The sequence below is a fragment of the Sinocyclocheilus anshuiensis genome, unplaced genomic scaffold (genome assembly GCF_001515605.1).
Source record: "Sinocyclocheilus anshuiensis isolate Anshui unplaced genomic scaffold, SAMN03320099.WGS_v1.1 scaffold227, whole genome shotgun sequence".
Taxonomy (NCBI): Eukaryota; Metazoa; Chordata; class Actinopteri; order Cypriniformes; family Cyprinidae; genus Sinocyclocheilus; species Sinocyclocheilus anshuiensis.
The window spans coordinates 866338-891800 of NW_015549590.1; the positions used below are offsets into that span (position 1 = coordinate 866338).

At 36.8% G+C, this 25463-nt stretch overlaps 1 protein-coding gene across 1 annotated transcript in view; it reads right to left on the minus strand.

Annotated features, from left to right (window-relative positions):
* The window catches only part of fat1b (FAT atypical cadherin 1b), a 39881-nt gene that overhangs the window by 9301 nt on the left and 5117 nt on the right, over positions 1-25463 (minus strand). The window contains exons 2-19 of the mRNA XM_016446384.1: positions 23640-23954; positions 22431-22492; positions 21233-21547; positions 20600-20810; positions 19438-19503; positions 19056-19195; positions 16885-17160; positions 15526-15736; positions 11324-15382; positions 9690-9886; positions 9362-9515; positions 8223-8456; positions 5491-5865; positions 5199-5413; positions 3190-3327; positions 2916-3059; positions 2581-2769; positions 336-1137 (exon numbers count right to left, since the gene is read on the minus strand). Coding sequence (XP_016301870.1) covers positions 336-1137; positions 2581-2769; positions 2916-3059; positions 3190-3327; positions 5199-5413; positions 5491-5865; positions 8223-8456; positions 9362-9515; positions 9690-9886; positions 11324-15382; positions 15526-15736; positions 16885-17160; positions 19056-19195; positions 19438-19503; positions 20600-20810; positions 21233-21547; positions 22431-22492; positions 23640-23954 — 8103 coding nt within the window. The remainder of the gene's footprint in view (positions 1-335; positions 1138-2580; positions 2770-2915; positions 3060-3189; positions 3328-5198; positions 5414-5490; positions 5866-8222; positions 8457-9361; positions 9516-9689; positions 9887-11323; positions 15383-15525; positions 15737-16884; positions 17161-19055; positions 19196-19437; positions 19504-20599; positions 20811-21232; positions 21548-22430; positions 22493-23639; positions 23955-25463) is intronic.

Here is a 25463-nt window from a genome sequence, read left to right on the forward strand (position 1 = left end):
CCATAAAACATGGAAACACAACATGTGTGTGTGTGTGTGTGTGTGTGTGTGTTGTGAATAGTAATATGTGTACATAAATACACACACATACATGTAAATATTTCTTAAATATATACATGTATGTGTGTTTATTTATATATACATATAAATATACACAGTACACACACATATATTCAGTAAATACAAACTTTTATTTTGGTGCAGTTAATTTGACAGCCCTACTAAAAATATAATACAATTGTGGGGAAAAAACTTTTGTTTTTTAAAATATTACAATTCATAAACAACAACTTTACAGATTACTGTATCCAGTTTATGACCGTAACATTGCATACCTGTGCACAGGCATTTGGCTGTCATGTGGTGTCTGGGTGTGACATAGCTCACTCGGGCAGTGCTGTACATGGCCATACTGGTCTGGTTAAGCAGCACCACTCGTCTGCACATGCTACCAGGACACTCAGAGCTTGAGCACTGACTATTCAAAACCCGCACTACATGTAGTCCTGTCATCTCTTTGATGGCTGCTCTGGAAGAGCTGAGCTTCTGAGAGAAGGCTTCCAGCGAGCTGCCACCTCGTCCTGGTTTCTCAAAGCACAGAAGAACATCCAGGCCATCGCCAGTTTCTGCAGACTGTAGACTGATCAACTGCAGGGCACCCCTGCGGACTCCGGCGACACTGCGCACCACTTTTTGGAGGTTTTTCCAGTGGTCCTGGATAAAATCTTCTGCAGCAATGCCAGCAAAGCGCACAGAAACAGAACTGTCCAGCATCTGCTTTGTGACCCGCAGCACGTTCACTGTGACACTGGCTAAGGCTGAGAAACGGCTGTCACTGACTGAGACATTAAGCTGGTAATGACCCACGTCCAAGCCTCCGCGGGCAAACAATCTGCCATCCGTGCCAACGACGGAGAACAAGCTGTGTGACTGTGGCTCCAGACTGAATGTGAGCGTGTCATATTCATCTTGATCTGTGGCGTGGACTTTGCCCAGCGTGCCTCCTAAATACTCATCTTCCAAGATCATGATGAAAACATCCAGAGAATGCACAGATGGAGGATACACACTCGTCTGTACTACAAGCACACTGACAGATGTGACTGATTTCAGTGGAGGCCTTCCATTGTCAGACACCTGAAATTACATACAGAAGATTTTCTTTTTTAATTTTAAACTATGGTAAACTAAGGCTCACAATAATTTTCATAAATAACCCTAACAAACATATATAATATGTGACAGAATATTTGTTAAAGTACATACAATTAATTCATATTTAAACATTCAAAAATTAAAATTTTAAGCAATTAATATTTTAAAATGAAAACATAAAAATATAATATAATATAATATATCAGTGTCACATGATTCTTCAGAAATCATTCTAATATGCTTATTTGGTGCTCAAAAAGCATTTCTTTATTATAGTTTAAAAAAGGTAGGCTGCTTAATATTTTATACTGACCCCAAATTTTTGAACATTAGTGCAAATTAAAATGTGAAATCATAATATTATACATGAAACATAAAATTGGTTTATAAGTTATTAAAAATTATGTGTCTAACCAAATTTTGCCAGTATTACAAGACTAATTTGGTGCTCAAAAAGCATTTCTTAGTTATAGTTTAATAAAGGTGGGCTGCTTAATATTTTTGTGGAAACCGTGATACATTTCTTCAGGATATATTTTTTTAATAAAAAAAACAGCATTTATTTTAAATATAAATATTTTGTCAAATTACTTATATGTCTTTACTGCCATGTTTGTTGTTAATGCATGCATCCTTGCTGAATTACAAATATTATTATTATTTTATTTATTTTTTAATTGGGTCTTACTGACCCCATATTTTTGAACAGTGGTGGAAAAAATGTAAAAAGTGACATCATAATATTATATATGAAATATAAAATTGGTCTATAAGTTATTAAAAAATGATGTGTCTAACCAAAATTCTGCCAGTATTTCAGGTCTATAGGGCTGAACATTGTGGAGAGGAAGACGGTACAAGTATTTTTACTTGCCTGCTATGACACTTGTTCAACACAAGAGGGAACTTTCAACACATGACTCTATAAATGTCTGCATCGCATAACACAATGAAATCTTCCACTAACGGGTGGAATCAAAGACTTATGCATGTTTTTTTTTTGGTTTTTTTTTTTAGATTTACATAAATTAATGCTGTTTTCAGCCAGCAAATCAGGCCATCATCCTCTAATCATGCATAGTTTGTCCAACATGTCTAAGCCATGGAACCTTGCATTGAGCCCAAAGTGTCTGCAGGCCCTGGTTAACTACCTTGTATTTTTTATGATTTCAGATGCATTTTTGCTTTGATTCAGTTGGTTGGTTGGGTTTAAGGCTATTATTTTCTAATTCTCAAGAGGAAAACGAATACTTGGGGAACCCTATTCTGCTAAAGAAGTCACTGTTGCACTCTATCAGTGAGGGTCCACTGGCTATTTATTCGGGACCCACCGGGGTCCATAAAGTCCAGTTTGAGAAACACTGCTGTAAGACTCTCCTGAAGGCCTACTACACAACAAACAAATGAAAAAAGCTCACTTCTCACCTGCACTTGAAGTATATGCTGACCCTTTCTCAGTGGTCCAGTTGTCTTTGCCACACCCTGCTGATCTATGATGAAGGGGCTTGTTTCTTCACCCTTCAAAATACTAAAGGAGAAAGGAGGTCCATTTTGGGGGGAGTCGTTGTCTGTCACATTGAGCTGTAACACAGCGGCCCCTGAAGGCAGATTCTCCTACAGAGGAGAGAAAGATATCCAGAATCACTCCAAAAGAACTGAGAGATTACAACATCACCTCTCACTGAGAACTCAGGCATGGAGTTTAGGAAAGAGAGTGTAGGATTTAATTTGCTCTACTCTATGGGAGAGTGTGGTCTTGCCTGGATGATGAGACTGTAGTTAGCCTGAGAGAAGACAGGGGGATTATCATTCACATCAGACACGGTCATGTTGATTACAGCGCTGTCGGATTTGGGGGGATTTCCACTGTCGGAAGCCAGAACGGTCAGCATGTAACTCGCTACCTAATTTAACCGAAATGAAAAAGGCAGAAATGATGGAGACATCCTTGGCTTTTCCGAGGAATTAGGAACACTGTTGTCAAGGCCTGTGAAGATGTAATGAAGGAGGAAGACGTTATTCAAAAAGCATTACCTTTTCCCTGTCCAACTGATGGGCCAGTCGCAGTTCACCACTGACTGCATCCATGATGAATGGACACGTTTGGTTGTTGTTCTCAATGGAATAGCGGATTCGGTTGTTTAAAGGCCCATCAAAATCATTCGCAAGTACCTAAGGACAGGGATCATTACACTTGATGAAAATCTGTTTATCTCACATAAACCATATGCCACACATTTATATAGTGGTGTAGCAACACAATCAAAACATAATTTCATAATTTTAACTAGATTAATGTGGTGCCTGCTCACCCAGAACTCGCTGGCATAATGCCAGGGTGTTGTTCTGTGTGTTTTTAGCATCTTACTATTGAGGTCCCGAGGTCTGGGCCTCTTTATTTTTTCCAAGGTATGTATAATTATTAAATAAATAAATATTAACTCTACTTTGGTGCTTCAAAGGATATCGCACAACGTCAAGATAGCCGACTTTCTAATGATCTGCCTCAGTGGTCTAATAGTGCTCATCAATGTCAAGATGTTTAAGATGACAGAAGGCGGGTTTTATTTTTCACAAAGGCTGCTGAGTCAAATTCCAGTGCGACTCTTCGGTTGATGGCCATAAAGTGTGAGATAAGATGCATGAAGCTAAACAGTTAATATTTGATAGCTGTTTTGCGATATAAATGATAAACAACTCACAGATACTGTATAATCAGGGATGCAAACTAACTTTTGTCTAATTTCTCCTTTTGAATTGAATATAGGCTATGATTTACATTTACATATTATTAACAGAGCCGTTTTCAGCATATTATGCATAAGATTAATAGCCTAATGAATGTGTACATATTGTGAATGAATTAAAAAAAACTATATACCTAGTTTTCAATAAATTTATCTGTCAAAGAAAATGTTTCATAAAACATGCATAAAATATCAGTTGACCCTATGTGAAAAGCACTGAGACTTTGAAAACATTTATTAATTCAGGAAAGAAACATGTTGCTGAAGCAATCTGATCTTAGATGCTCATACAAATTCATAATATAAAACCCATTTCGCTCATGTACTGTTCGAGACACATTTCTATAATTCAAATCCAAAATGATGAAATTACGTATAATTTGACTAAATTATTTCACTAAATTATTTTTGATATACAACCCTTTTGTATATCCAGTTTGTAGTGTAAATAATTTATTCAAATATTTAACCTGATTCTGATGTTTAAGAATCTGTTTTCTGAATAACAAACAATTTATGTTACTACCCACTGACATAGTTTTAATGCTTGTTATATATATAAAACCTCAATTTTTGGACCTCAGTATTTATAAAAACTTGTGTATGGCCCTGGATGTCATTAGTGTTTTTTTTGCATTTTACTATGTGGTTGTTGGAGTGTTCTGGGCTCTTAAGTAAGTTGTTATGCAGTTGCTAGGTTGTTCTTGGAGAACTGGGGTGTGTTTCCCAAAAACAACTATGGTCGCAAGTTCTGTCGTTACCAATAGAGTTCAATGGAACTAACGAACATAGTTAGATAACGATGCTTTTGGGAAACGCACCCCTGGTTGGTAGGTTGTTCAGGGTCGTTTGCCATTATGGTGTTATATGGTTAATAAGGTGTTCCGAATGTTCAAGCATGTTGCTATGGGGTTGCTAGGGTCTCTGCTGAGAAAAACAGAAAAAACAGCCTAAACTGGTTGGTTGGTTATAGCTGTTCATTGCTGGATTAGAGGCTAATTTTAGAGGGGTTCTGACTACTTCTCTAGCTGGTCAAGCTGGGAGACCAGCTAAAAACAGCTGCTTCCGGCTTAGGGGTGTTCTGTTTGTTTGGCTTTTTATCTGTGAAAATGCTACACTGTGACAAATAAGTGGTTGTAAAATTGTTGACTATAAAAACAGAGCATATTGTGACGTGTAAGTGTAGAGAGAACCTGAAACATAACTGCCATACATACTGCAAAACATAACTGCCCACACTATGGACCACTTCAAAGATATGGTGTAATTTAATGCAAACACATGCAAAACACTTACCATCAGCACTGTGCTATCGAGTTTGGTGTCCTCACTGACTACAGCCGAGTAGATCTTCTGGCTGAACACAGGGCTGTTGTCATTGATGTCAAGGAGGTGAACAGTAACAGTAGCTATGTCACTGAGTGACTCTTTCCCTCTGGCGGTGGCCTTCACTGTCAGGTAGTGCTGTGGAGACACCTCATAGTCCAGCGGCTCCATCACAAAGATGTCACCTGCAAACACAAACATTCACTAGATCCCCAAAGCCACAGCAGAGTCACATCATCAGAGGGGAAACTGTGTGTGTCACCTGTCTGTGAATCAATTCGGAAAGCTCCTTGCTCATTGCCGCTGGTGATAGAGTATGTTGTCCGGTCCCTGCTTGCAGCAAAGACATTCAGAAGCTTTGTCCCTATCGTAACATCCTCAGGTAGTGTGGAAACGTATTCCCTGTGCTCAAACGCCAGTGGATGGTCATTAGCATCCAGCACTGTCACCACCACAGAGCTGAGAGAGGACAGTCTATGAGGAGAGCCATGGTCTGTCGCTCGTACCCTCAGCACATGTGTGGCCTTCGTCTGTCTGTCCAGGGACCTTTCTAAACTGATAATTCCTGAGCTCTCCTCGACTGAAAACAGACCTCCGGCAGAGTCCTCAAATGTGTAACGTATTTTACCATTCATCCCTGGAGATAAAGAAAGAAGAAAGAGTATTAGGAAAGGTCAGTTCTGGAGGTCTGCATTAGATTTCTGACGGCCCGTATTGGATTTGTGGCAGCATGGGACTCGGTCTCTGATGTGTAGGATGGGAACAGGTGGTTGTTGGTGGAAGCAGCCTGCTTTAGAGTAGTTTTTTTTTTCAGTTCCCTGTAGTGTTTTCTAGCGTTCATATTTCTGTGAATCATTGAAAAAGTCAATTTAGCCTATTGAGTGTTCACAGAAGCCCCACTGAAAGCCCTTTTTTATAGCAAAAATTGAGTTACATTTTTTTGTTGGTGAACAATATACCATTTATGGATAGTTGTTTAAATAGCTTAATATGCCAAAGCTGTGATGCTGTTGGCTGTATAAGAGGTGTCGGCTCCCACCCCTCAAACCACTAACTATAAAAAATTTGTGGGTTGATCTTGTTAAATTTACAATAAAAAAAAAATAAATAAAAAAAACAGGCACCTGTGATGAAAAAGGCACGATGAATCAGGGTTCATTGTAAGTGGCCTGTCCATAAAAACAAAATATGGTAGACTGTGCACTTGGTCATAAACACAAAAACAAAATACTATGAGGGTATTAAAATATTAAAATAAATTGTAGTGTAACACGAAACTACAGAAAGTGTAACACGAAACATCCTAATGTACATTATGATGACAAAAGCAAGAAATAAAACTATTTAAATAAAAAAATAATGATGTCTCACACAGAGACTTCTGAGAATGTCCTTTCAACCTTTTTACACGGTAAACTATATGTCAATTCACAGATTTTACTTCAGTTTTACTGTAAAATTAGATGTGATGTTAAACTATTAACAGTTTTTCACTGTATATGGTCAGGTAACTTACAGTTAACTCGGTTAACAGGTTTTTACTATAGCATTTTTAAATTTTTTCTCTGAAAATTGTAATAATAATAATTACAAACCTTTTGTTTACATTTTACAGTGCTACTTTCCTGAAGGCAAAAAATAAATTGTTTAACTAGTTGATAGGCTGAAGTGTTATTAAAATGTAAGTTGTAAATGTTTTACAGTATATATCTTCTCAAAAGACCCATGCAGTATGTGTACCTTCAGTGACCTCTTTATAAACATTCGGCTTTTGGCATCAAAAATAAATTTCACACTTATTGTAAACAAGAGAAACAGTGATTTGTGCTGTGATTTATGCTCTTTGTAATTAAATTCATGATATTTCATGACAAAAACGCAGCCTCAAATAAAGACACAGAGTAAACAAGTTCAAAAATTAGACTTAAATTGAGTAGAAGTGGGCAGAGGAATATCAATAATTCACGAGTGGGTTGAAATGATAACATTTTCTGAGTGTCCTGACTTGCAACAAAACCCAAGGGATGCAAAAACGAGCCTGTTCCTCTAGTCTGTTTCATGTCATAGTGGGGCAGGTTGGCATAAATATGATCTGATTGCTTCTTGTTGGGTTAATTTGCAGTTTATATACAAATACATACTTGTTCATATGCTCATTAGTGCAATGAGAGCAGACCTTGTTGTTGGTGTTGCCCGGTCGTCCAGCCTAATTGCCTCTGACTAATTAACGCCTATGAAAATCCTACAATGACAGCTGAGTGAATTGAAATTAATCACTTCACAATCTCCCCTACAATCAGCAAATGCTCACAAACACATCTTGTTGATGGTAATTTCTGAAAGAACCACTAATTACAAGACATCCATCCGGGTAGTTGTTTACTTTAGTCATTAGTGCCCACAATAGTGTTTGCAAGACAGACAGGCCTTCAAGTGACCAAGCTTTAAAGAGTTATGATGCGGAAGAGAATGGAAAGCGTGCCCGTAACTTCATCTGAACAAAGAAGACGGGCATCTCGCAATCTTCTAGTGTTGAGACTGAAGCCCAGATGGACAAAAATAATTGAAATGTTACAAATTTGAAGATCAAACAAGCAACAGGCACTTGAGATGTTACAAAGGAGAAAAAAGTGATCTGAACTTTAATTCCGAGGCAGAAAGTTCAAATTATCTGCAGAAAATTAGAGTGCAGACCACTGCAAGAAAGTAATTGTTCCCTTCGCAGGGAGCAAAGACAATTTTGCACGAGGAGCAAAGATTATATTCAATTGTTCTATTGTCAGAGAATGCTACACACAGAGTGAAGATGAGAGTGATGAAATGCCACACAGAGCAAAAGATGGCACAGACTAATAACTACTGATGCAACAACTGCTTCAATCAAGATACACACTGCTGAAACAATAGACTACAATCTAACAAATTGTTCTTCATGATTGTATGAGGGAGTTTGCACAAACCACAGAAATGATCATGTTGAAAAGTTGTTCATACCAATATCTGCATCGAAGGCCTCTATTCGTGCCACGTATGTCCCAGGTTGTGTATTATGAAAAATACTAATGTGATGTTGGTCAGATGTGAATTTGGGGGCGTTGTCATTAACATCATCGACTGTGATGAACACAGAAGCTTGGCAGAAACGATTGCCTCCGTCCACTGCACGCACAGTTAAGTTGTACACATCTGTCATCTCTCTGTCCAGGGTTACCAGTGTTCTCACTGCCCCTAGAAGACAAATACGAATATATACACTACTCTTGAAAGGTTTAGGAGTCAGTATGTTTTAAAGAAATGAATAACTTTATTCAGCAAAGACTCAATAAACAACTCAAAAGAGACAGTAAAGACATTTATAATTTTACAAACGATTTCTATTTCAAATGAATGCTGTTCCCTTGAACTTTCTATTCATCAAGGGATCCTGAAAAAAATCTAACACAATTTACACAGAAATATTAAGCAGAACTATTTTCAACATTAATTATAATAACAAACCTTTCTTGAGCATCAAATCAGCTTATTAGAATGATTTTTGAAGGATCATGTGACACTCAACACTGGCTGCTTTGCCATCACAGGAATAAATGACAATAAATTACATATAATACAACAGAAATTTCACATTTCTAACTTTATTTTTTCAAATTTCTATTTATTTGTGATCAAATAAATACAGCTTTAGCAAGCATAAGAGATTTAGATTAACAAATATTTAAAAAAAAAAAAAAAACTTGAAAAAAAATCTTACCAACCCCAAACTTTTGAACAGTAGGTTTAATTTAAAACATTTATATGTACTCTTTAAACATGCTGGCAAGAGAAGGATGGAAACACTCTTTCCTTGCCATTGTCATGTTTGGCTTTTTCGCTTTTTGGGGGTTATAAGGGACTGTTCGATGTAAAGCGGATTTGGAACAATAGGTATTAGGAAAATTGCTATTCACATTAAACACTGAATGCATTCAAGTCGATACAGATCGGCAATGATAAACACAAGGTTGTGGGCTTGAACCAGGCAAGGAGTGATCAATGAGCTACTGCCATTATGTCCTTGAATCAGACACTTAACCTCTTGCTTTAGATAAAAATGCAGGCTAAATGGCTATATATTTCCCATTTGCTCATTTTACCTGTTTTGGCATCAATTGTGAATGATTCAGCTCCACTGCCACTCAGCTGGTACGTGATTTCCGCATTTGACTGGATATCTGCATCAGTGGCTGAGACTTGAAGAATTTGTCTTCCAACAAGAGCATCTTCAGGAACAGTTTGAGTATACACATCCTGAGAACAAAAGTGGATTTCAGTTCAAACTGACACTGCAGAAGTCAGTCTGTAAAAAAGAAATTCTCTCTGAAAAATGTGTCTATGCGTAATGTGTCTAAAATGTATTAATTCAAAGTTCTCTGCACAGTTCAGAATAAAGAGCTCAGGGGCTAATGAATATACATATCATGCCTTCTCACAAACAGGACTGTTATCATTTGCATCAAGGACAGTGATCTCGACGGTAGCCTTTGTCTCAAAGGTTCCATCGGTGGCTGTGATGTTTAAAAGATAGAAATCTCTCTCCTCCCTGTCCAGGGTTTTGCTGACAGCGACCACCCAAACACCATCTGTGTGCTTCACATCAAACAGGCCCTGCGGGTCTCCACCTGAATACATTAAACGAGGAAAAATTAACTTTGGTCTAATCAGAAATATTTAATAAGGAGATTAGCAGTCAAATCATCATGCGTTTAGCATCATTTTAAACAGCTTGGGGATTCATTGTATTTCTAGCTGCATACAAGATACTAATCAGGCGATGTAATGAAACTGAGGACAATAACAAGATTCTCTGAATATCTCTAATCAGCTTCTGTCTAATACAGAACACTCATATACATATCATAGATTATTCATAACGTCCAGCAATTGAGTTTCTGGCGTTAGCTCTGTAATATCTTTGCTAACTATCCAAAGGTTAATAAATAGTAAATACCTCACAAAATTACCATGTTGAAATGCAAATACCAATTTCCTTAAAGGGATAGTTCACCTAAAAATAAAAATTTGGTCTGTTTCTCACACAAAAGTTATCATATGGCTTTAGACAAAGTGTTTTCAAACTGGTACCGGGGGCTGCAAAGGGATTTTAGGCGGTCAAGAAGGAAAAAAGGGGGAAAAAAAATATATATATATTTTTAGGGTTGTCAAATATAAAGGGATAGTTCACCTAAAACTGAAAATGCTGTTCATGATGCATAATATTTAACGCACACAATATAAACATCTTAAATTAAACTGTCTTTATATTTAGGCAAGCGTTAATTTAGATGACCAATGATTTGAGGAACACTGTATGGTTTGATTTCTGGGCAGTCTGAACTATATGGACATTCTTTTTCTATTACAGGAACAAACATGTTATTACGGATGCCTGTTTCCACCACTGAATAAAAAATAAAAAAGGTAATTGTGACTTTTTATCTCTCACTCATGACTTTTCTTTTTGCACTGCGAGTTTACATCTCGTGATTGCGAGATATATACTCACAATTCTGACTTTTTTGTCTCAGAATTGTGAGATATAAACTCGCGAATCAAACTTTTCTCTTTTTCAAAGTTTATCTCTCACAATTAAGATTTTTTTCTCAAAATTGTGAGATGTAAACTTGCAATTGCGAGTTATAAAGTTTTTTTTATTTTTTATTTTTTTTATTTTGTAAACTCTCAATTCTGGGGGAAAAAAGTCTGAATTGTGAGTTTATATCTCCCAATTCTGACTTTATTTCTCAGAATTGCACATTTATTTCTCAGAATTGCAAGTTTATATCTCGCCATTCTGACTTCAATAACTCACAATTGCAAGTTTATATCATGCCATTTTGAGAAAAAAACATTGGAGTTGCAAGATGTAAACTCGGAATTGTGAGAAAAAAGTCAGAATTGTGAAATAAAACATTGCAATTTCCTTTTTTTTTTAGTCAGTGGCAGAAACAGGCTTCCATATATCACATAGCATGAGGGAGAGTAAATGATGACATTTATGGTGATCTCTTCAATCTTATGAATCTCACTGGTTTCACTTAGTAGCATGGACAGTGTACCTGTGATAAAGCAGCTGAACCTCCTGTTGACCTCCTCACTGTCAGAATCAGTATAGCTGAGAATAGTAACAACAGAACCTGGTGTGGATTCATTTTCTCTCACAGTGCCTTTAAAAACTGCTTCAGTAAATAACGGAGGGTTGTCATTTGTGTCCACAACTGTCACTTCTACAACAGTAGTGCCTGTCATCTGTAGCCCTTGGGCTCGGTCTGTGGCCAGCACTGTGATTTGATATCGGTCTGTCTTTTCTCTGTCTATCTCATAGAGGGTGGTTATCCAGCCCGACTCACTGTTCACTGCAAACATCTCCAGAACGTCAGACCGCTCCTGGATTTCATGCAGAGTATAAGTGACCTGACCATTCAGCCAGGAATCCAGATCGGTTGCCTTGACCTGCACTATAGAAGTCCCTTTCGGTAGGTTTTCAACAATATATGACTGGTAGGGGTAGGACTCAAATTGTGGGCTATTATCATTGACATCCTTGAGATGGATACTCACATCTATAACTGAGACAATTTCCATCCTATATTCAGCATCTCTGACCTGCACTGCAAGCTGATAACGTTTAATAGTTTCATAGTCTAGTCTTTTTGTGAGCGTAAGATTTCCAGTACTGCTGTCAATAGCAAAGACATCATCTTTGTTACTCTCAGGAGTTTTCCCGCCAACAAGGCTGTAGATCACAGGCCGCTCGTTCTCGGTTTGGAAGATATCCATCTCACTTCCGACAGCCAGGTCTTCTGAAAGCTCCAGCCACAGTGACGGCTCTGCAAACTTTGGGATTGATGTTTCAGGGGGGACTATTCTAATTGAAACGGGAATAACAGATTGCCTTGGTGGGCTTCCAGAATCTTTAGCCTTCACAAGAAAGGAATAGAGGCCATTTTCCAGCCCAATTAGACTCTCCTTTGTGATAATTGTACCACTAAGTGGATGAATTTCAAAGTGCCCTATATCAGAGTCAATAGTGTAAATGATATCAGCATTACTTCCGTCATCTTCATCTACTGCAGATGTTTTGATCACTGTCGTACCACTGGGAGCATCTCCTGGCACAGTAACTTTATATTCTGAAAGCCTGAATTTGGGTGAATTGTCATTCACGTCAGAGAGAGTTACAATAACAGTACAAAAGCTTAATAGACCACCGCCATCTTGAGCCATTAAACTGATGCTAATTGTTTTCTCCTCTGGGTTTTCTCTGTCAAAACTCTCTACTGTGTAAATCCGGCCATCATTGTTGATGGTAAATTTATCCCTGGCGATATCATTTACAATGAATAATGTCAACTGTCCATATATCCCTGGGTCTTTGTCAGTGGCTTCAACTTGTCCAACCAACGTACCAACTGGAGAGTTCTCAGCGAGCTCAATAACATACTCATCCTGGGTAAATGATGGGCTGTGGCTGTTCTCGCCCATCATATAGATGTTTGCCTCAGCAGTACGACTAAAAACACCATCAGTTACTGACAAAATTAAACTGTAGAAGTGCTCAAGAGACTGTTGGCTGAAGTTGGCAATCACAATTTCTCCACTTGATGCATCAATGGCAAAGATATTGTTGTCATTTCCAGACAAAATAGCATACTCAAGCTGACTGCTTCCATGGCTGTCAGCATCATATGCTTTAACACAGGTCACAAGCTGCCCTGGAGAAGAAAGCTTGCTTATTGTGGCATTATAAAGCTGGTGTGCAAAAACAGGTGGGTTGTCATTAAGATCTGTTACATATATGATCACTTGGACCTCAGCAGACAGCTGAAATGCTCCATGGTCAAGTGCTTTTACAATAAGTTCATGCTGTGATTGGGTTTCATGGTCCAATAGTCCTGCAGTCCATATGACTCCACTCTCAACATCTATTCTGAAGTGATCTGAAGTGGCTCCATCCTTTTCATACAACTGATAAAACAATATTGCATTGCTTCCTGTGTCAGAGTCCATGGCTACCACTTGTAGCACCGAGGTTCCAATTACAGCAGATTCAGAGATACTGATGTTATATACTGCCGCTTCGAATTTGGGTGCATTGTCATTGACGTCTTCCAATATGATATCTACAAAAACATCAGAGTTGGCCCCAGTTAAAGAGTCTGTCGCCTGGATGCATAATCGATATGCAGGATGAGCCTCATAATCCAATGGCTGGATGACTTCAATGAGTCCTGAATTGAAATCAATGTAGAACTGATTGAATGGGTTTCCCCCACAGATGCTGTAGACTGTACAAGGTCCTGCAGATTGATTGGCTACGACTTGCAGTATAGATGTACGTTCTTGCACATTCTCAGGGATTTCAATCTCGTAAAAAGGTCTTTCAAACATTGGTGTAGCTTTGTTTACCACTGAAATAACAACCTCTGCTTTTGAAAACAGTGGTGATTCACCTCCGTCTTGTGCGGTGATGTTAATGACGAATTTGCCAATGCTTTTGAGCTCAAGAGGTCTCTTAAGAGAGATTTCTCCAGAAGGGCTTACCTGAAAATATTTATCATGCCCTTTCAAATGGTACGTAACCTTTGCGTTTCTGCCCATATCTTTGTCCACAGTGGTCACCTTCCTGAAAACCGAACCCACGGTTTTGTCGATTGGAACAATGACATTATAGGGCTGATCTACAAAGACGGGGACATTATCATTCACATCTTCAATGTGCACTCTCACAAGCACGTGGGCGGTACTGTTTAACTTTGGCTCTTTTGTAACCTCCACAAGGATTTCGAACAAATCCTGCTCCTCACGATCAAATGGGATGCCTGTGGAGAAGAGCACTCCAGATGTGCGTCCCATTTCAAATTTGCTGTTAGGGTTGAGAATAGAATAAAACAAAGGCTCATTGACTCTATTTCCAACTACAGAGAGAATTGCTAGGGTTTTCTTCTCTACTGAGTTTTCCTGCACATAGGCGGTGAAAATTTCCTGAGTAAACTTCAGATTGTGACCTTTATTTTCTTTAACACTAACTTTAACGGTTGCAGTGCCAGTAAAGCTTCCATCAGAGACTTGGATTGTCAGTCTGTACCTGCTCCGCAACTGTGTGGCATTTTGCACAAAAATATCACCTGAAGTTGGATCAAGCATGAATTTGTTCGCTATGTTGCCATCTACAAGTTCAAAGTGCAGTTTGGTGTCTGGCAGTGAGTCCTCATCTGTAGCCTTTACTGTTGTTACTTTAACTCCTTTGTAGGTTGGAAGGAGGAGTGTTGTCTCATATGAATCCTGAGTGAATTTTGGAGTACAATCATTGATGTTAATGACGTATATAGTCACATTGGCAGTGTTTCGAGCAAACAAACGTGGCATTCCAGTGTCATGGACCTGGACTCGGAAGACAAACACCTTTCTCTGCTCATAATCCAGATTGCTGAGAGTTTGAATAGCTCCGGTCCCAGAATCGATAGAAAAATAGTTATGAGCAAATGGCTCCATAATCTCATAGACAAGCCTGCCGTTTGAGTGCTGATCTGCATCTGTTGCACGAACAACAAGCGGAACATTCTGAGAAGTCAGAACTACACTTCTGACAATGGCTGACTCACTGATGAAGCCAGTAAATTCAGGTTGAGTGAAAACAGGAGCATTGTCATTTTCATCCTTTAAATGAATGTTTACTATGACACTGCTTGACCTTTCAGCCATGTCTGAACCTTGCACAATCAGTTTATATGACGAAAGGGTTTCAAAGTCCAGCTTTTTCCTTGTGATGACAGCACCAGAGTTTGGATTGATGTCCAACGCGCTGTTCACATTTCCCTCTTTGATCTGATAGTAGATGGTTGATTGACTGAAGGCTGAAACTAAAGTTACAAAACTCCCAACAGGGACAGATTCGCTGACTTCAGCTGATATTGAACTGAAGGGGAACTTTGGCTTGGTATTATCCGAGATAGTGACCGTGATCTTGGCGGTTGTAACCACACTGAGAGGAGGTTCTCCTTTATCTGATGCTTTAATTACCAATTCATACTGGTCTTTGTATTCACGATCAAGTTCTCTTGCAACTGTTACAATGCCTGAAGAATGATCAATGTTGAAGGAATTTCCATAATTTCCTATACCATCAGAAAGAGGGAAAAAATGCATTAAGAAATATTATAATTGCGTTGATCATCTCACTGGCAATTTATACAGCAATTCTATCTGTATAAGAATACAGTGTTAATAATAGTGCAGTGTTAGTAGAGCTGTGCTGTACCTGAATCTATGTTGTAGAGGATTTCAGCATTTAGGCCTTTGTCTTTGTCCAGAGCAGTGACCTGTAACACAGATGAACCAATCGCAGCTGTCTCAAATACACGGGCGGTGTACTGAGAGCTAGTAAACCATGGTGCATTGTCATTACTGTCCTCCACGTTGATGATCACTCTCACAACATTACTCTTCACAGGCACGCCTTGATCCCTAACCTGGAATAATATGACATACTGTACTGTAACAACCAGCAGCAGTTTTTCTTCTAATACTTAGTGTAAAGGACAAAGAAGATTATACATGGCCTTACCATTAATGTGAGGATATGTCTGTGCACGGTTTCATGGTCCAGTTTTTCAGCGGTGTACAGAAAGCCTGTTGCAGGATCAAGACGAAACTTTTTCAGGCTGAATAAGTCTGTGCTGCTCAACAGTGTGTAGGATAATTTGTTCTTCTCATCTTTATCTGTTGCATTTATTTCCAGTATCTTCATACCAGGCTGAGTTTCCTCTGGAATACTTATCTCATATTGGTTTTGTCCAAACTGGGGGCGGTGTTCATTTGTGTCAATAACGTGAATTATGACCTGTTTAACAAATTACAATCCACACAGTTAAATATGGCATATATGCATTTATAATAACATTTTAAAGCCCTACTGTATCATATTTAATTCACAAATTTCTAAGGTCTTTAAATTACACACAATTTACTATAAGTTTATACTTTATTACCAAGTAAAAGGCCTTTTAGCTTAATTATAAAAACAACTTTTTGCTGGGAAATTTCTATAGATTTTTTAAAAAGTAAACATAAGAATAACTTTTATATTATTAGTGATATTTCAAGATGAACACTTACTGGACTAAAGCAACTCAGGTTTACTTGATTATCAATACAGCAGTTGTTAGTAAAATAATGGGAAAATGTAAGCATCAAATATGATACATCAGGCTTTAGATACATTTTTCTGACTATTATTGTCAGGCTTTATAGAGTTAACACATATTTATATTATATTATATTATATTATATTATATTATATTATATTATATTATATTATATAAAAAAAGTTATTATACTACATTATATTATATATTATTTATTGTAGTAACCATAGTGGCAGTGAGATCAGTTGAGAGTCAAATGGGAAAAATTCAGCTGCTTTTAAGGAAGTACTTTTTTCAAAATCATAGCATATGTCCAAAATCCACATTTTAAGTTCATCACACTGTAAATGCATTCATGTTTTTTGGAGAATGTGTGTTTACTCAAACAACCAGAACATAAGAGCGCCCAGTGCATATTATTTGACCTGAGACACAAATTTGTGGCCCTCTCTGTGAATTATACATGGCCTTACCATTAATGTGAGGATATGTCTGTGCACGGTTTCATGGTCCAGTTTTTCAGCGGTGTACAGAAAGCCTGTTGCAGGATCAAGACGAAACTTTTTCAGGCTGAATAAGTCTGTGCTGCTCAACAGTGTGTAGGATAATTTGTTCTTCTCATCTTTATCTGTTGCATTTATTTCCAGTATCTTCATACCAGGCTGAGTTTCCTCTGGAATACTTATCTCATATTGGTTTTGTCCAAACTGGGGGCGGTGTTCATTTGTGTCAATAACGTGAATTATGACCTGTTTAACAAATTACAATCCACACAGTTAAATATGGCATATATGCATTTATAATAACATTTTAAAGCCCTACTGTATCATATTTAATTCACAAATTTCTAAGGTCTTTAAATTACACACAATTTACTATAAGTTTATACTTTATTACCAAGTAAAAGGCCTTTTAGCTTAATTATAAAAACAACTTTTTGCTGGGAAATTTCTATAGATTTTTTAAAAAGTAAACATAAGAATAACTTTTATATTATTAGTGATATTTCAAGATGAACACTTACTGGACTAAAGCAACTCAGGTTTACTTGATTATCAATACAGCAGTTGTTAGTAAAATAATGGGAAAATGTAAGCATCAAATATGATACATCAGGCTTTAGATACATTTTTCTGACTATTATTGTCAGGCTTTATAGAGTTAACACATATTTATATTATATTATATTATATTATATTATATTATATTATATTATATTATATTATATAAAAAGTAATATATGAAGTGATATAAAGTTATTATACTACATTATATTATATATTATTTATTGTAGTAACCATAGTGGCAGTGAGATCAGTTGAGAGTCAAATGGGAAAAATTCAGCTGCTTTTAAGGAAGTACTTTTTTCAAAATCATAGCATATGTCCAAAATCCACATTTTAAGTTCATCACACTGTAAATGCATTCATGTTTTTTGGAGAATGTGTGTTTACTCAAACAACCAGAACATAAGAGCGCCCAGTGCATATTATTTGACCTGAGACACAAATTTGTGACCCTCTCTGTGAAAACCCAGCTAAAGTAATTTTTTTTGTGATTTACTGTTTTCTACATAAAATCATCCTTCATAAGGTAAAGAACATTCATTGAAAATGTAACCTTTATATCTTTAATAATGACTGAGTAAGGCCATGTTTCAGATTGAAATTATAGTGAAATTAATGGTTGAAATCAAACTTTGATGCTTGTTATCTCATAATTAGATTTTGAGACTTTAGCCTGGATTTCACAGAGAGAGTCACATTTATGAAAATCTGTAATTCACACAGACCCTGAAACTGCCCACAAGTAAGAAGCCCATTATGGGATGACAAACTGTACTGAGTGCAATCTCCTGGAGGGCATGCTCTCTGCAACAGGAGCGATGGGCTGAGGGCTGAAACGGAGCTCTCTTTTAAAACATTACTCCCTCTCACATCATTCTTTGCCTCTGGGTCTGCTCACACTGATGGATGAGTCTCGCACTGTGACCTGATAAGGCTGGCTGGCTTGGCTGATACATGCAGGTATCGCCCAAGGAGAGGTATGTTCACACCATCACAAAAGGACAAAGGCAACCCGTACATTAGAAAGACAGCCAGAGAGCCTGACTCCAGCCAAGTCTAGTATTGCAATATGCAGGAGGAGGGTACATTCCAGCTAGTTGAGTTATGTTTTTGACATGAAACTGAATATGTTCTATTGAGATTAAACCTGATCTTTCGATTTGGAATGTCACGTGTAGCAAGACAAAGAAATTAAATGGATACAACTAAAATCTGTACTTCTTTATTTTTTTTATTTTTTTTTTTAGAAACGTGATCAAGAGGTTAAGATATCAAGCATTTAGGAAAAAGCAAAATGATATGTTTTCTTTCTGAGAAATTCAAATCTGTCATTCATTGTGTGGCATGTAATCTTGTTCATTTTAAATAGGTTTTTGCAATTTGAGCAGTGACGGAATGTATAGGTAATACTAAGCAACAGAACAATTATCCTGTCATAATACAGGTGCACGCGTATACAATCTTTGTCAAAAGCAAAGATGTGCATCATTTTTCTTATCCTCCATCCATTATTCAACCGCTCCAATTTTATAAATACATGGGCAATTTCTTGGTAAGTGCCATTATAGACAAAACACCTGAGTGCTGATAGATCTTGTTCCATCTGTTGCTTCAGCAGTGAGGTTGTAATTTGACTGCCGTTCAGCATCTAGAGCGCCAGCGATGATGACTGTGCCACTTGCCCTTTCCACGTCAAAGCGGCCATCAGCGTTTCCACCTGTTCATACAAATACAGACAGCGGTCCCATTTTAACGCTGTTCACTAACAGGTGTCATTTTTGCATAATATATCATTTGCATCAGCTATTAAAGTAGCAAACATTCAAAGAAAGTAAATAATTTGCAAGATCTCTCCACAGAATGCAAATTCAGAACTCTTTCTGGAAGATGTGATAGGAAATAATGCAAGAGCTGCACAAAAAAAAACAAGAAGGGATATTTCTATTTATCAGCAGATACCTGCTGTACAGTTCAGGTCAGAAGCCATCTGTAGGATGTGAAAAACCTCTTTAACATGTGTGACTCCTTGTGAAGAAAGTGTAGAAAACAGGAAAAGCAGAGGAGGCAGACAAGAAGGTGGCAGAGGGAAAAAAACATTTAGTTAGTTGAAAGCTGATTAGGGCAAAATCAAGGTTGGGTTATTGAAGATCAAATAAACATTGAACTCTAAGGAGCTGAAACATCAAGAAAGACAACAGATGACTAAACATTGTATTTATTGCTTTCTTTTAAAGGAGTGATTCACCCAAAAACTGTATTTCCATTTATTCACCCTCATAGCATTCCAATCCTGATGATGTTCTGGCTTTCGAAGATAAATGGAAAAATGTACAAATGATATTTTTTCCCCCATGTAATTGCAGTGAATGAGAACTAAGGCTTTAAAACTTCAAAAAGCACCATAAAAGTGATATGTGATTTGTCTTCAGAACCCATTCAAAAACATTGTGTGAGGATTAGACTGGAGTTTAAATAAAGTTAAAAGCCCAAAAATGTATTTACTCACCCTCATGTAATTCCAAGACTGTATGAGATATTTTTAAGCAACACTGAAACTCATTGACTACCATAGTATGGATGCAAAACAACCGACATTCTATAAAATATGTTCTTTTGTTAGATGAAAGAAACTCATACAGGTTTGAAGCAATATGAAGGTGAGTAAATGTCATATATTTTCAATGAATCAATTCACAATACTTAAATATGTTAATTATTCAGTGTTGGAGTTTAACTCATTGACTTTTTAAAGCGTTTAACAGACCACTGGAGAGGAACATTATCAGTGAATAATGGCTTAAATTTTAACCTGTTCTTTACTTAAAGCTACTGTATGACTTTAATTAGTAGGTTTAAAATGTGCATGAGTCATATAGGCACTTTTATGGAAAGTTTAATGATGTTTATTTGTCCTTTTGGGGTGCTTGAATGCTCCAATCCCTATTCATAGTGATTTCATGAAATAGAGAAGACCACCATACTCTTGAAAAATTCTCCTGTTGTACTTCACTGAAGATAGAGAGTCATATGGGTTTGGAATCACATGAGGGTGAGTAGATGACAGAATATTCATTTTTGGAGATATTCTTTTAAGGCTGAGTGTAGAGCTTTAGATCTTTACCTTTGATTGTAAACCATACAGGGGAGTCAAGTGGCTGAGCGCTGATGACTCCCACCATATGGGCTACTGGATCATTCTCCATCACAGAGAATGAGAGTGGAATCTCCTCAAACACCAGCGGTTGTTTAGCCAGCTTAGGCTTTGGAATCCACTCAATGTGCAACCGACAGATGGACGACTTTGAAGGCCTTCCATTGTCTGATGCTTTAATCTGCAAGAGAGCAGTGTGAGTGTTTTCTCTTGTTTCTTGACATAGTGTACCAAACATGTCAAGAACCTATTTTTTAAGAGGATATACTGTTTTTTAAAATCTGTACTGTTTTTTTTTTTAGAAACGTGATCAAGAGTTTAAGATATCAAGCGTTTAGGAAAAAGCCAAATGATATATTTGCTTTCTGACTAATTCAAATCTATACTGTTTTTTTTCTTGTAAAAACGAATGTTAACAGGTGATTTCTTCCACATTATTTAAACTTACATTTTATCTAATTATGAAAATTGACATTGCATTCAAAATCCACTTGGATCAAAAATACAGTATGAAGGGGCATGTTCTCAATTCAGTCTGAAACCACAAATACACCTCTATTAAGCCTGACACCATTTGGAGACTAGGAATTGAAATAAACGTACCGTGAGAATATGATACTCTCCTGCTGAAAAAACCTCTTTGGAGAACACAAACCCAGTTGTGGGCTCAATGAAGAATTTCCCGTGCTCTTCACCCTCCTCGATTGTGTATGAGATATCAGAGGAGGGACTCTCATCTCTGTCATAAGCAATCACTCGATAAATTGGCTCCCATTCGACTGCCTCTGGTCGTTCCAGCAGCTTGATTTTAAAGCTCTTTTCCAAGAACTGGGGACTGTTGTCATTTTCATCCAATAAGCTGACTATCACACGAACCACTGTAGACTTGGATGGGCTGCCATCATCCGAAACAGTGATCTGTTTATAAGAAAAAACAGATCTCATGCCTGAGCGCTTAAGAAACTACTGCCAAAGTAAACATGAGGGAGGCATAAAATGCATTCAATTAATTGTAAACTTCAATATCTCTTCAATGGGAACAGTTCACCCAAAAATGAAAATTATTAACACACCATCAGTGCTGGGTAGTAACTGACATTACATTTTATTTACATTTTAAAATACTCTTAATCAGACTACAGTTACTTTTTAATGATTACATGATTACATATTCACACAATAGCAAAAAATGTTTTATAATTAATTCAGTTAAAATCACGAACCCCATTTTGGGAAACCTTGATGTAATGTAATATTTAATGCATTTCATGCTGGTAATAACCACGAATGGAATATATTTTCTTTGTATTTTTATATCAATATGATTGAGAAGATTATTTAAATCAAAGTGATAAGTAAGTAATCTAAAGTCAAAAGTAAAGTCAAAAGTAATCTAAAAGTAATCAAAAAGTAGTCCAATTATATTACCAAAATGTGTAATGTATTGGATTATGTTACAAACTACAATTTGTGTCATGTAATTTGGAATCAGTAACGGATTACAATTTGTAAGTAATCTACCCATCACTGCACTCCATCATGTCATTTTAAACCTGTACTGTGTCATTTGTCTTCTGTTGTCGTTCACAAATAAGACAAAGCATAGTGCACACGTGCATTGACTACTTTTTAAAATTCTTCTGTGTCCTTTTAGGAGCTTGACACGTGTGGTCACTATGAACTGTTGTTGTAAGGGAAAAAGGAGCATGAAAATTCTCCTTTTATGCTCTGTGGAAAATAGAAGTCATAGAAACTAAGTCTTGTCCAAATACAATGTCATCAATTAAAGTGTGCAGCTTACTTCAAGAAGATGCTCTGCTTGCTTTTCTCTGTCCAGTTTCCGAGATGTTGTTGTCACCAACCCTGTGCATGACAAATGGTATAGTTCAGTGTGTTTCTTCCTCTGACAGAGAAATCTTTCTATCAGCAATAAAGGATTCAAGCTGTTCTCCCTAACAAAAAAGAAACATTCAGGCATGACAGATGAATCTATCCTAAATTTTGTATTCTCCTCAGAGAGTGTTTCCTTTATATTGAATTCCTATAGGGAAAAAAAAACGCAAATAGAGTCATGCATTAGAGTGTACTGTGCTTGCTGTTCCTTGAAACACTATCTGAACAGTCACAATTCTTTCCCAGAAAAACATTCAGTTCTAAATGTACCAACTAAGTTCAGTTTGTTTGATTGACTTTGGCAGGGAAATCTTTTGAAAACTTTTTTACTTGCACTGTTGAGACTTTAAGCTCAGCTGACTGAGTGTGGCAAGTAATTTGTTGGAGGAGAACTCAATTGACGCATCAAATTAATTAGCTGCATTCATTACTTGTGCTGCTCAGTGAAGGTAATTAACCAGCTGGTGTGAATATCAATTACAGTGGGTACGGAAAGTATTCAGACCCCCTTAAATTTTTCACTCTTTGTTATATTGCAGCCATTTGCTAAAATCATTTAAGTTAATTTTTTTTCCTCATTAATGTACACACAGCACCCCATATTGACAGAAAAACACAGAATTGTTGACATTTTTGCAGATTTATTAAAAATTTAAGGGGGTCTGAATACTTTCCGTACCCACTGTATGTCTATATACTGTATGAAAAACTTCAAGAAAGATTTCATGTCAAAACTTATATAGCATATGTGTTATTTACATGTACATTTATGAACATTGATGTTATTGCTCATAAATGTTTGATTCTGATCTCCCTTACAGGTGTGGAGAGCACTCAAATGTTGAAGTTATTAAGAAAGCTTTATCTCTATTTGTGTATATACTCAAATACAGGGTTCAAATATTTTTTAAATATTCTACTCTTTACTAAATGTTCAATGCTGCTTCTTTTTGCATATGAAACACGAAGGACATTGTTTCAATAACACAGACCCAGAAAATAGAGCATATGTTTTTTTTAAAGATCTCATCATTATAATCATGCTAAAATAAAATAAAAATTGACATTTTTAAAACACAAATCCATAGGCTGATTTGAATGAGAGGTCTCAACTTACCTGTCTGGGTGTTAATGACAAAAAATCCCTGTGGATTTCCACTGGTTATTTTATATGAGAGATCATCGCTTGATTTTGTGTCCAGGTCAAATGCTTGGATCTGGATGACAGAGACGTCTTTGGGAGAGTTCTCAGATACAGAAGAATAGTACACAGGCTCTGATGTCAGTGGAGCATTATCATTAACATCTTTAACCTCGATGTAGACCTCCACAAATGAGGAAAGTGGCACAATTCCTTGATCGGTAGCATAGATTGTGAGCCAGTAATGATTAGAAGTCTCACGATCGAGGATCTCTTGTGTCCTTATTATGCCTGTGACAAAGAAAAGAAGAAGGAACATGTTGCACTACATGTTAAGCACTTGAAAAACAAAAGGCACTTTAAATATTTAGACTGAGAAAGCACCAATAGAGCTGCCATAAAACCGTGTCACATGGTACTGAGAGTTTTGCATTGTAAACTCTGAAGCCTAGATAAGGATGGAGCAGAAATTAACCATACAAAGTAGGAACGACTGACACAGCGCTAATAATATTCGTTTGAAATGAAAACTGTAATCAACATAGAAGCAAAAAATGGATCTATTATCTAGCAGGGAATTGAGAATTCATAACGCAGACATTTGCATAAAAGATTAAATGTGTAAAGGGCAGACATTGTACATAAAATATGGAGTGATTAAGAGGGTAAATGGAGATGAGGCAGCTCTTTTTGTTTGTCTGTCTCTCGGCAGTGTCTGCTTTCACGCTGTGGGCTTTGTTCTAAAGGTAGCGGTGTGGCTTCTACAACTCCAGTAAAACTTGATAAGCTCTTTCCTCAGGGTGAAAGTGTCCAGCATCGCTCTTTGTTTTTCCCTCTTTTTCTCTCTTTTTCTTTTTGTCTCTCTCGCATGTCTTTAGATAGCACTGTGAAATGCAATCAGCATTGTTTGTTAAAAATTCATGTAGTGGCCCTGAAATGTACTGGACACTTCAGTCACACTTAAAATTAATTTCATTACATTAGATAACAAAATGGTTACAAAACATTTTAAAATGGTATATGCAGACACCACAGTAACAAAACTTTATTGTTCAGTTCACTAAGACATTTAACAGATTTACAGTGTTAAAAGTAATGCATTACAATATTGCATTACTCAATAAAAAAGTGACTAATTGCATTACTTAGTTACTTTTTATGGAATGTAATTACTTTTTGCGTTACTTTTTGTCACCTGAACTGGACTTGCTCATTTATTTGAAAAAAATAATTAAAAAAAAACTATATTTTTGGCAACTGTAAAGGCCCTTTCACGCCAAAATTAACAAGTCTTAGGCTGAAGAAAGTGCCTTTGCACCTCACTCACAATTTCTCTCAACACAAGGTCAATAATGGGAAAACAAAGTAACTTGCAACAACTCAAAAATTTCATAGTAAATTTAAAAGTAATGTGTTACTTTACTAGTTACTTGAAAAGTAATCTGATTACGTAACTTGCGTTACTTGTAATGCATTACCCCCAACACTGCTTATAACTGATCTCAAGGTGATTTTTAGTAGATATACGAAGCCAGTTCTCCTCGGGTCCTATCAGAGGAACCACAGGTATACTATAGTTCATTAGATTATCTGTGAACATGTTCCACTAACATCTGACATCCAGAAAGTGTGCAAATATTGTTTTTTTTCCTTAATTTTGAACAATACAATGTTATTTTAAAGTCTATTATTTTTTGGCAAAATATTTTGCTTGAAATTGTTACACAGTATTTATAATATAAATGACACTTAGTTTTATATTTTGCTTTGATGCAAAGATGTTCACAGTGCAAAGCACAA